General features: G+C 46.7%; 1 protein-coding gene across 1 annotated transcript in view; it reads right to left on the bottom strand.

The window, feature by feature from the left end:
- LOC142583705 (phospholipid-transporting ATPase ABCA3-like) overlaps positions 1-8,993 on the bottom strand; it is a 74,623-nt gene extending 65,630 nt beyond the window's left edge. The window contains exons 1-4 of the mRNA XM_075694191.1: positions 8,844-8,993; positions 6,546-6,689; positions 4,139-4,312; positions 2,387-2,527 (exon numbers count right to left, since the gene is read on the bottom strand). Of these exons, the coding sequence (XP_075550306.1) occupies positions 2,387-2,527; positions 4,139-4,312; positions 6,546-6,689; positions 8,844-8,993 (609 nt within the window). The remainder of the gene's footprint in view (positions 1-2,386; positions 2,528-4,138; positions 4,313-6,545; positions 6,690-8,843) is intronic.
- Between the last annotated feature and the right edge of the window lie 5,365 nt (positions 8,994-14,358).

The raw sequence follows: 14,358 nt of genomic DNA, 5'->3' as shown, positions 1-14,358 counted from the left end.
CGAAAACTCTCCATCTGACATGACGTGTGCACGGTGATTCATGATTAGGCAAAAAGCTGAAGGCTCTTTCCCATTCTACGCCTTTCTTTTGCCATTAGCCCTGCAACATTTGTCAAAACTTTCTCAGCCTGCGCCCTCTTCGCCTGCCTGTCAGGCGACGTCACAAATTTGCAAAAACTCAGCACGTCAAAGTAAATATGAGTAATATGCCAACAAAACTGAATTCTTTTCGGCATAGCCGACGACTGCCCCGTTCCGAGCACGTAAAAAGTTGGTTGCCCACCGATCGCTCAGGCACTTCCCACTCGGTGCTGCCAGATGAAAATGGATTTTTCTGAGTATAAGAAAAATGTTGCGTGCAATATAACGTTTCCAAGCTATTTTGGCAAGTACACGACATCACTCTGTCAATTCTTCTTCGGTGAAGATCCGTTTTAGCAGAATTTTTCACCTTCCGAAGTACGCCGCCGCGATTTTCGTCCAGCCTGAGGAAGTGGAAGCGGACAAGCAAGAGGAAGTGGACCAATCGCAGACGTCGTCATCGCCCGCCTTTTCCGATTATGTACTTTCACTGCACTAGCTCGGACCTACGAAACCTTCTTCACGTCTGCATGCTGCTCGCCACTCGTAAGCCAATTAGATAAGAATGTCAGGTCAAGGTAGGCAGTGTATTTGATTACGAAGGAAAGACAAGTTGTCTATTATAGACGAGGAGAGCTTTTCATTGGACTCTTCAAACAACACTGTGGGTCACCACCCGCTGATTTTTGTTCCTGGTTACGTAAGTTTGACGTCAGGAGTTTTTAATAAAATAATAAACGAATAGTTTCACGTTTTACGGCCCTAGATTCACACAAATAGATACGTAAATGCAAAACCTTAAGGACAAGAAGGTTGGATAATGAAACAATTCAGCTAGGAAAATAAGGCATATTCAGGAAAATAAGAAATGCAATATAGAAAGGACCCTCCAAGTGTGAAACAATATTACACGAAGGAAAGCAATGCACCTATGAAAAACAAACTAAATACAGCAAGATATTTGATCAATATCATCAGTTCTCCGTAGGCATGTCACCGGTACTTTGTTCCAATCTGTAAGTTACAGAGAAAGCAATATTTTTTAGAAAGGTTAGTTCTGGTGAAATAAACCGTTAAAATTCAGCGGGCGGTGTGTTACAAGTGGCTTTAGATATAGATCTGGGCTAAGAGAAAAACTATTGTTTCTCCGCGAAAAAACTAATCCTAGTCTGGGATGTTTTTCGTAACTACAATGTTTAGATGCTTTGTGCCTTCATTAGGCTGGTTCGGGAGGCATTGAGCAATATTTGGAGAAAAGTAAATCTTATCTCTTTGTGCTGTAACACTTCCAAGTCGTCGGTGTTAGTTTTGTTATAATAATAATAATAATATTTGGGGTTTTACGTGCCAAAACCACTTTCTGATTATGAGGCACGCCGTAGTGGAGGACTCCGGAAATTTTGACCACCTGGGATTCTTTAACGTGCACCTAAATCTAAGCACACGGGTGTTTTCGCATTTCGCCCCCATCGAAATGCGGCCGCCGTGGCCGGGATTCGATCCCGCGACCTCGTGCTCAGCAGCCCAACACCATAGCCACTGAGCAACCACGGCGGGTGGTTTTGTTATAAAGATCTAATGGAATACGCACATATTTCAGTTTAGGCCGGGTGAGTGAGCAATAAGCAGTTAAGAGTTAAAGTGTCAGGTGAACCTGTCTATATTTAAATCTAAGGAAGGGAAGCTTTTGTAAAGCCCATTTCCATATGTTGGAAACCTGCGTGTTCAAGACAATTTATTTGACATTGCTCCACCAACATACATACATACATACACTGATTAACTTATGTGAGAGCTTCAGAAGCAATGCTGTAGGCATAGGATAGATACTGGGCCGTTATAGAATATCTTAAGGTAATATAGCACGCAGACGATGGTGTTGCATTAACAACTGAACATTTCCTACATGTGATAACCCTCCTAGTTTGGTTCATAGGTCTTTAACATCTGCGAGAAAAATTCGGCAAAGCGAATTGAGGTGATGACCGCCCTTTCATCTACCTGACTACTGATAGTGGATGACGCATGTTGTAGTAGGTCTTGTATGTAGCACAAGATCTTCGACTTTTGAGAAAGCGAAGGTCTTCAAACTATATCACGGGAATAAGCATTTTTGGGTCAAGACCAAAAATCTTCTGTATTTACAGGTCTTCTGTATGGCCATAGTTTTCACATTGTTATGCTATGGAGTGTTTCATAATTTTGTCACTCTACCTCAAAATTCAGAGTAAGCAAGAACAATATAACGAGAGAAGCATACGTATCAGAAATGCGGACACCTTGCTGTCCACGCTGCATCACTCACCAGCACGTCCTCCAAGCTCATGTAGGGAAAGCCGACGTCACGGATGTACAGAGATGGCGCGGAAGCGTTCAGCGAGCGGAAGGTGTGTCCGAAGCTGAGCAACTTCCTCGTGCCCAGCGAAAAGAGGAGCTCGTTGGCGGCCTGGCAACAAGATTTTCACAGGATAGTCGCAGTAATCTTTAGCTTCACTTGCGTTCGAGCAATACCAGCGAGAAATATAAAGAAAGATGGCCAATACAACTACCCAAGACCTTACGCCGGTACAATCACTTTTCCTATTCTCCCCGATAAAACAAGCTCCTCGTGGTGTAACGTGTAATGCTGCATGCGTAGGAAAGGTTTACATTTCTGCAGGAGCCACAGCTGGCGTTAACGCTCTCGCGTTTTTCGTTCTCCCTCTCTTTGGTAAACGTGGCCTCCTATAACAAGGGCGGCTTACCTGATGACGTCAGAACGAAAAATATTTAACTACAACGTATTTCCAATTACACACGCGGCGTGCTTGATGTTGTATGGGTACTTTCTGCTGTAACATCTCAAGAGGCAGAGTGCGTACGCCATTATTCGCGGTTGTTGTGACAAAACGTGCCATGGAGGCCCGTTTAGCCTTCAGTGTCTTAAATATGTTTTATCTCTTTTAACCAACCACAGCAGCAAAGCGACTGAAGAGGACACTGTAGCATAAGGCTGCGGATAATTATGGCGTATCAAGACCAAGGTATCATTTTTGATGTGCTGAGCTTGATACGTTAAACATGGCACGCCAAAAAAAAGTTTCACACCAAGGAGAATTAGATAAAGCTGTTCACCTTGATTCGTGGCCACGCAGAGTACCGCATGACCATGCACAAATTGCACGATGCGTAAATTTTGAGAATAAAAAGAAATTATGGGGTTTTACGTGCCAAAACCACTTCCTGATTATGAGGCACGCGATAGTGAAGGACTCCGGAAATTTTGACTACCTGGGGTTTTTTAACGAGCACCTAAATCTAAATACCCCGGGTGTTTTGGCATTTCGCCCCATCGAAATGCGGCCGCCGTGGCCGGGATTCGATCCCACGACCTCGTGCTCAGCAGCCCAACACCACAGCCACTGAGCAACCAAGGCGGGTAGAAAAATAAAAATGAGCAGTAATTCAGTTATACCTTTATTGCTGTAGTACGTTCTTATTTAGTAACTGGTGAGTAAATTTATGCAAAACTGAAAGTTAGCTGCGCGGTATAAGAAACGATATTATATATAGGCCATGTATTAGCGTTACAGCATCTAAATGATTATATTTAAATATCAAAAGTGAGTAGCATATATGAACGGTTGCATGCCACTGGTCATTGGCGGAAAACGGATCGTACAATACCATAATGGCCATTTTGCGCTGTAGAAAACCTTTAAAAATATACAGTTCAGAAAAGCAGTTCCTGAATAATAAATTGCTAAATGTATATTTGATTCCAATATTAGTTTTTGCTTATGAAAATGATATCGGTATCGTCAAAAATTATTGTTAGCAGGCCTTTCTAATTTTGTTTGATGTGCAGGGATGGTTGGGTAATTTAAGGTTTACTGCGCAGAGTTCATTCGCTTGCACGCAAACATAGCATTGCGGCCGCTATGACCATAAATTGGACATACGAGCTTACGCATAGTAGCAGAACCCCGCAGTCATTCAGCAAGCATTGGCGGGTAGATTGCAGAAGTGCTCAACCTGTACAGGTAGTAGGAAAATGCGTGCCGAGAGTGATACGAACCTTGGATATGAGCTTTGCGTGCGGCAGGCACTCTCGAAGCTGCGCTTCCACGAAAGCAGAGCGGCAGTCGGTTGTGTCGCGGATCAGGCGACAGCGGTAGGGGACAGCGTATGCGTCTCTGAGGAATGCTGGCGACCCGACGCACTGTACGACGCCTCGGGCCAGGATGGCCACCTAGGGTGAACGCAGGTGCAGTGTTGCAATACGGTGGACATGTGCATGTGTTACGCGTTGAGGACAAAAAGATATTCATGAGTCACGATGAAGATGATTTTAACATTCATAACCATGATGGGCATCAGCCTATATTGTGTCAATGGCGGGACGAAGGCCTTGTCCCCACATTTTCAATTAACCCTGTCTCGTGGCAGCTATGCTAACAAGTACATATAACTACATCCAGCGAGAGTTGGCAGTTGGGGTGAAAACGTGGAGCTTCAACAAAGACAGCTGAAAGGAAAGAGCAAAAGCGTAACAAGCTATGTATCGCAACGTGATAAATTCTCGTAAACTTATACAAGAACGGCCTGTTGTGATCGGCCTCTCAATTTTGGGAGACGTTCCAGCGTTTTTTCCCATGTCGAGACGATCTCCTACATCTCTGAAAAGGCTGTTGCGGTCGGCCTGGACTTCGACCTCTTAAGCGTGGGCCACATTTCAACGTGCTTTCCGATGTCGAGATAGTTGCTCTCTTCTCCGAGAATGCGTCAGCCACTCTACACTCGGAGCCGACTCAAAGGGGAGGGCCCAAAGGAGACGACACAAAGGGGAAGAGTTCGCTGACTTCACAAGCTGACGAAGCCACTGACACTTTCCCAAGTACCCCAAGTTTCCCAAGGAGACATCAACTACCAGAAAACCGTGAGGAATTATTTAAGCTCCTTCTGGCCCCAACCTTAGGCAGAACCGCTCGAGTCTGGCACAGAGTCGCAACCATATACCAATGAAGTGAATGCATTCTTACTACTTTTTTCATCATCGCGATGCCCACCTTCGTCGCCGTCCCCCGATTCTGGCGGTGAAGGCCCACCTCACCCGGTCGAGATCGTATCAGGCCGAATGCATTAACGATCAATATCAAATAGAGGTTCGATTTATGTAGAAATTAAGAGGAACGTCAGGATTTCGACAAGTCATGATGCACCCGGAGGACATGACATGTGTTTGTTTAGCGCAGCAGATGAGCTGCAACGTAGACGCGGTCGAATTGGGTATAGTATAAAAACAACTGATACGATTGGGTAATTAGCAATTATTGTTGATCTCTTGCTGCATGGTAGGAGAATTCATAATTGCTTTTAAAGAGACATTTAATTTGACATGGAGTCGAAAGGATCCACTGTACTCATGTATCACAAATATGTGCACAATAAATAGTAGCCACCCGTCATAGGAACAGTAGTGCAGAAAGCAGCGGGTCAACGAATGGGCGGAGAAGGGTTGTGCTCCAGCCTGTTGAGAGATAGAGAGTGTGTGTCTTGTGTCTTCGGCCCCAACAATGCGAATAAAGTGATGAGAACTGCATAGACGAGGAAGCCACAGGTTCGACGCACTGTTCCGACATGGGGTCTTAGGTCGAAACATAGTAGTTCTGAAGAAAAGTAATGCATACCTACTTCACTTCTATCGAAAATAGTCTTGTTTTGTGTGCCTTTTTTTTACCTACCAAACGCTGACTGTGCAGACCGTAGAGAAGAGAGCACGAAGTGAAATTTATAAGCATTGAATATGTTCATTGGCAGGCATAGGCCAACAACAACTAGAGGTGTAGGAACCCGCACCCAACATTATACGTGACAAACATGTAAAAACGTTTTAGTTTCCCGGACCAAGTGGAAAGGCATTCACTAGCTGCAGAAATACACAGTCGGCATTTCCAAAAATGTATTTTTGCGCTAGCTGCCGAAATATGTTTTTGCCGGCATTTCCAAACCTTTTGGTGCTAGGTATAGCGCAGCTTTTGCAAAATGAGAAAGTAAGGCTGCGTGACGCTGGGTCTGCTGGACAAACCAGTGGTTTAGTTGAACGTGTGCACAGAGCTCAAGAAAAAGTTCATCTTTTTAACTTCGTTACCAATACTCGTTCGGCTTCACAGCTACTGTTTTTTGTCAGTAGAGGCGGGCAGGTAGCGCATACGAAACGACCTACTTTCCAATTAGAAGATAAATTCGGTGGTGTTACGTGCCAAAATCCGAATCTAAATAGAAGGAGCGTCGTAGTGGTGGACTCGAGATTTATATGGACCACCTGGGGGTTTCTGTTTACGTACACCAAATGCACGATACACGGACGTTTCTGCATTTCTCCTGTCGAAACGCGGCCGCCGCGGTCGGGATTTGACCCAGCGACCTCGTCTAGAGCAGCGTAACGCCAAAGCCGCTAAGCAACTACTGGGCTAGCAACGCACCTTGTCGACGACAAAGTCCAGTTCGTCTGGCCTCTGGCTGGTTATCAGTATGGCGCACTGGTCCTTGACAGTCTTGATGAGCTTTAGCATGCGGCGTCGCAGCATCACGTCCACGCCGGCCGTAAGGTCGTCAAGCACAAGCACCTGCAGGGACCGCGGATGAGATGCGCTTAATAATGCAATTACATGTGCCTGTGGAGACCTGTGTTGGCTTTTTTTTGGTGTTTAGTTGATGAATTAGATAAATCGTGACAGGCTCGAAAGGGAAGCCATGCTACTAAAGCGCTTTCGCGAGAATTTGCTCCTGCCATGGTTTTACCGATGCGACACCTACGACTGTTCACGGGAGCGCTATTGTAGCAACTACAAGAGCTCACGTTGGTGAGCGTGAAAGTGAAAAATAAAACCAGAAAATCTCAACCAGGTTGCTGTTATTTCGGAGATGTTTCATCGAACCTTGTCAACCTTTGAGCTCCAGTATAAACGCGGTTACTTACCTTGGCGCCTACGATGACTACTCCAGTTTGTTATGCTATTAGGGCCGCGATTATTCCATGTGAACTGGTAGTGAAATATTTTGTTACCTTAGAGTATCCTGCTGAGAAGATAAAATAAATCTAGCCTCTAAAACCAGACAACCGCAAAAAACCCTAAAAGCCACTTATAATCCAACGTAGCGGTGACTCGCGTGCGCGCTGCGCACGGCAACGCCATGCCAGCGAAAGCGCACCACTCTGTTGGGACGAGCTCCACCACTGGAAAAGCTGGCGCTTTCGTCGGCGTGACGTGGTATGAGAGATCACGTGGACAGAGTGCCTGCGTCGGCTGCTTCGGAAGCGCCGAATCAAATTGGAAACGAAAGTTTGAAGTCCCACCTGCGGTAGGGGTTCCGATAAGGTGGGGAGGTTTTCCCACTTCGGGTGTATGCTTGACATAACTTGGAAGCACTACAATAGGCAGTGGCTGTCTTTAAAGGCGTCCAACTTGATAGGCTACTGCTCGGTGCAGCAGTGCCGGACGTACGCAACGGAGCCCGGTGTCAGCCTTCACACGTATCCGTGGGACAAGAAGCTGCATGAAGCTTGGATCGATAAATTTAGAACCAGCAAGCAGCCATCGGCTATAACTCGGGTACGCAGCAAGTATTACCGCGAGGAAGATTTCTGCTATGGCGTTGGGGCTGCTATGCTCAATGCGCAGCAGAAAGCGCGCAGTGAGACTCGCCCGTGCAGGCTGCCCGGCTAATGTCATGAAGCCTTGGTCTATGGGCTTGTTGATGCTACATACTGGCAAGTTCCCTGGAATGGAAAGGGAACGGTAAGAAACGGATTAAAAAAATACACGGCCTATGCTCATCTTTGTGTTAGCACGTACCAAACTATGAGTGCACTTGATTAAGAATAAGCAGCGGGAAATTGCTCGCTGAGAAGAGCGAAAAACATACAACGCGACGCAACTAGAGAAATAATGATATTGACACGTCGAATGATTTAACTTTCGTTTTCAGCTTGCTTCGGTGCTTCCGAAGCAGCCGATGTGGCCGCTGTATCCAGGTGATCACTCATACGACGCCACGCCGACTGCAGCGCCAGCTTTTCCAGTGATGGAGCTCGCCCCCAATAGAGGGGTCGGTTTTCGCGCCACCATAACGACGAACATGGCGTCGCCAACCTCCGCCGACGCTGGACGACACGCCCGCTGCGTCGAGCTATAAAGTGCCCGTAGTGGATGCATTGGTGAAACCGAGAATAGATCACTTCTACAATGAGGTGCTTGGTATACAAAAAAAAAGACTATCAAGAAAAATATTGGTGAATGTGCCATTTTCAATACTGAGGCAGCTCATCCGTCTTCGGGAATGCTACCAACAACAGGGGCTAGCTAATATTAAACTTAGATTGTTATCAACTTGCCCAAATCGTAATCTTAATGAAGACGCTCGTTTCGACGTACTTTATTAGACTGACAACACTTAGACGCTAGTTCGTCTAAGGTATTGTTTTAGGAGAGTGTCGCTCCGAAAAGAAAATAGAACTCTATTCTGACAGTTTTGTTTGCTCATTGTGTAAAGAGAAGAGTTCGCCTCGTTGCATTCTCATTAATACGGTTCTCTAACCTCACCTCTTGTACACAGCCAAAGCGCGTTAAGAAACTTTTTAAGAAGCCGTCACTTGATTCGTTTCCTTTATACAAAAACGACGTCTTCCGGCGAACGTTGGGAATGGGCACTAAAGGAGTGACAGGTAGTGGCATTCATTACTGTCTGCCCTGTGAATAGGTCGTCACGTGATCACCCACCTTTGGTGCTGCCATAAGTGCAACGCAAAGTCCGGCGCACTTCCGGAGGCCTTGCGAGAGTTCGCTGACCAGGTCGTGCCGGCGTGGGTGCAGGAAGAACGTGCTAAGAAGCTCAGCCACCAGCGCCGAAGACACGTTCCGGTCGGTCATCTGGGCGAAGCGTTAAATGAAATGGTAGGCCAGCCTAATCTCTGACTAGTAGTGGCACTCGCGCTTCGGCGTTAATGCTAGTTAGGTTAGGCGTGCCAACGTATTTTCCCTGGCACGACATGCGGACAAGGAGTGAGGGAGCGCGACGAGTATGCGCAGCGCGCGCCACCTGGCGAAGCGTAGCCCTCTAGCGAGCGGCGCACGGAGCGCAGCTTACCCTCCCTCTCCGGTGCTGACGTCAGAGCATGTAACGAGTGCGCGCGCAGCTGTTGCAAGCAAGCGAGCGAGCCAGCAGGCGTGCGCTGGGAGAGGAAAAGCCAGAGGAGGGAGTGACGTCCCATCCGCCCTGCTAAGCAGATGTTCAGTCCATGCGAGACAAATGTTTTCCATTTTTAGCTGCTTAAATGCCATTCCACTTTGTGTGTAACGTCATTGGAGACGTCAATATTTCCGATTCCTACTTCCGGGATTCCAGGAATTTCGCCAAAGTTATTCTCACGTGGCGCGTCTCTAAAGTCTGCGATTCCATGCTTTTATATGGGGTAACCAGTCATTAATTCTAATTATTCTAGACACCTAAATAACTCAACCGGTAACTGAACTTATGCTCTAATATCATATCTGTAATGAAAGCCATCAATTTTGTACTCTATCTTTCTTATTTTTTCTGATTTATTTTAAATTTCGTCTCCGCTGGTCTCAGGAGATGAACCGGAAGTGCTGCGCACAAAAGAAGAGTGCTACACATTGCTCGTACCCCTAAAACGATTATATCATTCTCAGAGTGCGCAAGCAGCCTGACCGCACATGCTGTAAAATGGGACAATGAACGAGAAAAATACGGCGTTTATGGGGACATTCTTATTTGCTATTTACGCGGCACAAAAAATGTAGACGACGAATTCAGATAAATGATGGGCATATTAAATGTAGACAACGAATTCAGATAAATGATGGGCATATTATTATGTTTAACTGGAATGCAGAAATATATGAAATAGCGAAAGAGAAGCGGACGCAAAAAAGAGTGCCTCCCGCCGGAACCGATCCTGCACCTTCTGCGTTGGGCGTGCGATGCCTTACCGGTTAAGCTAGCGGGGATACCATCTACTCGTCCGCTTGCATTGATGTTTATGCATCTGCGCAAGATTAAAACCATTCGTGTGTTAGCGAGCACCACTCAACCCCCGTGACAGGCGAAATAACACGTATACGAATTCGTCGGTCACCACCATTAAGCCGCGCTCACGTGCTCTCAGTTACCAGCGAAACAAAGGTCCATTGGAAGAAACAAGCCGAACTATGTCCCTTCCGCGCGCTCTTGAAGAAGCAAGCAGCTAGACTCACGCATATCAACTATTTCTAATCCTAATGATCGTTGCAGCTCGGACTTCTCCTTACAGAATTTGTCGAGGGATCCAATACACTAATAATCGCTGCATTGTCATTGCGAAAGATGGCGTACCCGAACTCTTGAATGCTACACACTGTCAAGACGAGTAAAGTATGAATTTTTTCATAAAAGAATATACGCATATGCATAAAAAATTGTGCCCGAAATAACTGATATCAATGCTTTCATGTTTTGTCTCTATTTAATAAGTAAAGAAATCATCAGACGAAATTTAGAAATACATAATTTTGAAACCAGCAAAGCAGTGCATGCCGTTGCTATGATAATCGTAAAGGCCATGAAATAAGCTGAGCACGAATATTTTAATGAAACTTTGTCATTCAAGAACCTTGTTTACAGTTTTGTTCATATGCAACGACCAAGAAAAAATCTCCCCCAATGTGCTGTCCTTTGCTACAATTTATTGCGCAGGATCAGCCCTCACCCGTCGCGTATTGCGAGAAATTCCTCCGAAATTATAGTCGCATGAGAAAGCACATATAAAAAGCAGGAGTTCTGCAACATATACGAGGGCGAGTGAAATGAAAGTGAGCCAATGCGAATGTATGACAAACGGGGTACTTTTTTAAAAGTAGTCTTCATGAGCATTTAGGTATTTGTTCCACTGATTAACGAGTAGCACGATTCCCTTCTCCTAAAACTCCTTTAGTTGCTGTTTCAAAAAGACTGTAACTGACTGCTTCACGTCATCGTCTGACACGAATCTGGTTGCCTTGAGCTGGTTCTTCAAAAGCTTCACAGGTCGGGGCTGTATGGCGGATGTTGCAGCTTTTCTCACTTGAACTTTACCGGTTCTGTATTAGCCCCATCAGTCACGTGGGCACTGGCATTGTCGTGGAGCAAGATGACCCCATTCATTAATTTTCCAAGTCGTTTGTTCTTGATGGCAACACGCAGCCGATCCAGCGTTTAACAATATCGTAAACGATTGATAGTCTTTCCAGATTTAAAAAATTGGCTGAGTAATGGCTCCTGAAGATCGAAAAAGAAAAGTCAACAACACCTTTCCGGCGGTGGTGAATTCGAATGTTTCCACTCTAAGCATTGCCGTCGTCTTTCAGGTTCGTAATAGTGGCACCGTGATTCGTCCCCGGTGGCAACTGCAGACATGAAGTTGTCACCCTCATTGTCATAGCGGATCAGAATAGTCCGCATCAGAACAGATCAGAATAATCCGGATCATGAGACTCAAATAATCAGAAGAATAAGAATGGCCTGGGGTGCGTTTGGCAGGCATTCTCAGATCCTGAACAGCAGGTTGTCATTATCCATAAAGAGAAAAGTGTATAACAGCTGTTTCTTACCAGTGCTCACCTACGGTGCAGAAAGCTGGAGGCTTACGAAAAGGATTCTACTTCAATTGAGGACGACGCAACGAGCTATGGAAAGAAGAATGACGGGGGTAACGGGGGATAAGAAGAGAGCAGATTGGGTGAGGGAACAGAAGCGAATTAATGAAATCTTAGTTGAAATCAAGAAAAATAAATGGGCATGAATAGGGCACGTAAGAGGAGGGAAGATAACCGGTGGTCATTAAGGGCTACGGACTGGATTGCAAGAGAATGGAAGCGTAGCAGGGGCCGGCAGAAAGTTAGGTGGACGGATGAGATTAAGTTTGCAGGGACAACATGGCCACAATTAGCACATGACCGGGGTAGTTGAAGTATGGGAGAGGCCTTTGCCCCGCAGTGGGCGTAGCTAGGCTGATGATGATGATGATGTGTGTTCGCAGAGTCACAGTGCCGTGTGAATTTAGAAAAGCAAGACAGAAATTTAGGCCGATTAAGGCAAATAAAACGTAACACACAAACATGCTCCTTCGTAATACTAACATTTGTACCTCGACAATCACGCTTCGTAAAAAGAGAGAGAGAGAGAACTAAACTTTTATTTTCCGAAACGGTAAACTGAGTCAGAACCCGGTTCACCCTAGGTGGGAGGATTCCTTATTCCAAGAACCCTCTGGCTTGGGCTGCCTCCTTGGCCCGCGCGACGAGACTGCGTTGGTCGTCCGGGTCATCGGAGGAAAGCTTGGCCTCCCACGTTTCGGTTATTGTATGGATCTGCGGTGAATTGGGGCACTCTTTTTTGGGTTTCTATGGGGCGGCTTTCTTTGGAGTCGTCTTGTGGAGCTTGTGAGGTAGGGTCTGTGGGTGTGCCACGCAGTGGGCAATCCTGGGCCATGTGTTGCAGGGTGTCTGGAACGTCGCAATGGGGGCATATGTACGAGTACTGCGTAGGATACAGTCTGTGCATGATTATTCCGTGCACGTAGGTGTTGGTCTGCAGGCGGCGCAGGATGACTTCTTCCTCCTTGCTTAGATTCTTGTGCAGTAAAGCGTACGTTCTTCTGCTGAGTCGGTGGTGTTGCAGAAGCTCCGAGTACTTTAGGGCGATGTCATCAACGTTGGTGGCCGTCCTAGTGTGGGATGGCAGGAAAGCCCGGCTGGAATGCTCGCGGGCAGCGGCGTGTGCCGCCTCATTTCCTGTCATGCCCTGATGGCCTGGAACCCAGTTGATGTAGGTGTCGGGGAGCGGGGCGCGTGCGATGTGATTTCTTAGTATTTTGAGCACTGTTTCTGATACGCGGCCTTTTTGATAGTTGCGAGATGCTGCTTGGGAGTCTGTTAGTATTACTACTACTTCAGGGCAAGTTGTTATTGCCAGAGCGATTGCCGTTTCCTCTGCAGTCTCAGGGGCTCTTGCTCGGATGGTGACAGCTGCAAGTTCTTTGCCTTGGTGATCCGTGACGCTTAGGGCAAAGGCGTTTCTTTTAATATACCGGGCAGCATCGGTGTACCTCGTATCAGGGTCTCTCCCGTATTTCTTGCTAAGTGCGCGGATTCTGCTTTGGCGACGTTCCTTATGATAAGTTGGATGGATATTGCGCGGTATACTTGCAACGCTGATGCAGTCCCGGACTGCAGGCGGGATTCTTGCTTTCTGGTCTGTGTCTGCAATGAAGCTTTCACTATTTGAGGTAGCGCAAAACTGCACGTCCGGTAGGTGCGAGCTTGAGCCGCTCTAGTTGGCTGATCTTATGAGCCTCGACAAGCTCTTCCCACGTATTGTGGACGCCGTGCTTGAGGAGTTTCTCCGTTGATGCCAAGGGTGGCAGCGTCAAGGCTACTTTGATTGCCTTTCGAATGATAACATCGAGTTTCTTGATTTCTGCCGGCTTGAGCTTCAAGTAGGGAGTTCCGTAGGTGATACGGCTAGTTAGGAGAGCTTGAATTATGCTAAGTGTGTCGTGCTCCTTGAGTCCGCTTCTTTGGTTTGTGGTCCTCTTGACGAGGTGCGTAACTTGTGACAGTGTGCGTTGGAGACGCGGGAGAATGGCCGCCTCTGATCCGTCCTTGTGTATGTGAAGTCCGAGTACGCGAAGAGAGTCGACTGTAGGGATCTTGGTTCCGTTGAGCGAGACGCTAGGATCGGGTTCGATATAGTTAGGTGGTCTTCCTCGTGTCCGTGCTCTCAGGACGAGAAGCTCCGACTTTTCGGGTGCGCATTGGAGACCGCAGTCTCGGAGGTATCTTTCGATAATATCGACGGCTTCTTGTAGATTGCGTTCTTGTTGTGCAGTAGTAGGTGCTTTGGTCCAGAGCGTGACGTCGTCGGCGTAAAGGGCATGGCATAGGTTTGGGATGGCGTTCAGTTGTTTAGGTAGCTTGATCATTGCGATATTGAAAAGGAGGGGTGAAATAACTGATCCTTGTGGAGTTCCTTTGTTGGGTAGCCGAAATTTATCGCTGCGGAGGTTGCAGACGCCTACTGTTGCTGTTCAGTGCGTCAAAAAGCTGGTGATATAGTTATAGATCCGGGCTCCGCAGCATGTATCTTCGAGGTTGCGGAGAATAGCTTCGTGGCTCACGTTGTCGAATGCGCCCTTTACGTCGATTGCCAGGATTGATGATTTGCGTCTGTGATCGAGGTAATCAAGCAAGTCTTCTT

The sequence above is a fragment of the Dermacentor variabilis genome, chromosome 5 (assembly GCF_050947875.1).
Source record: "Dermacentor variabilis isolate Ectoservices chromosome 5, ASM5094787v1, whole genome shotgun sequence".
NCBI classification, from domain to species: Eukaryota; Metazoa; Arthropoda; class Arachnida; order Ixodida; family Ixodidae; genus Dermacentor; species Dermacentor variabilis.
The sequence above is the reverse complement of the archived record's forward strand: the minus strand, read 5'-3'. Positions and strand labels throughout refer to the sequence as shown.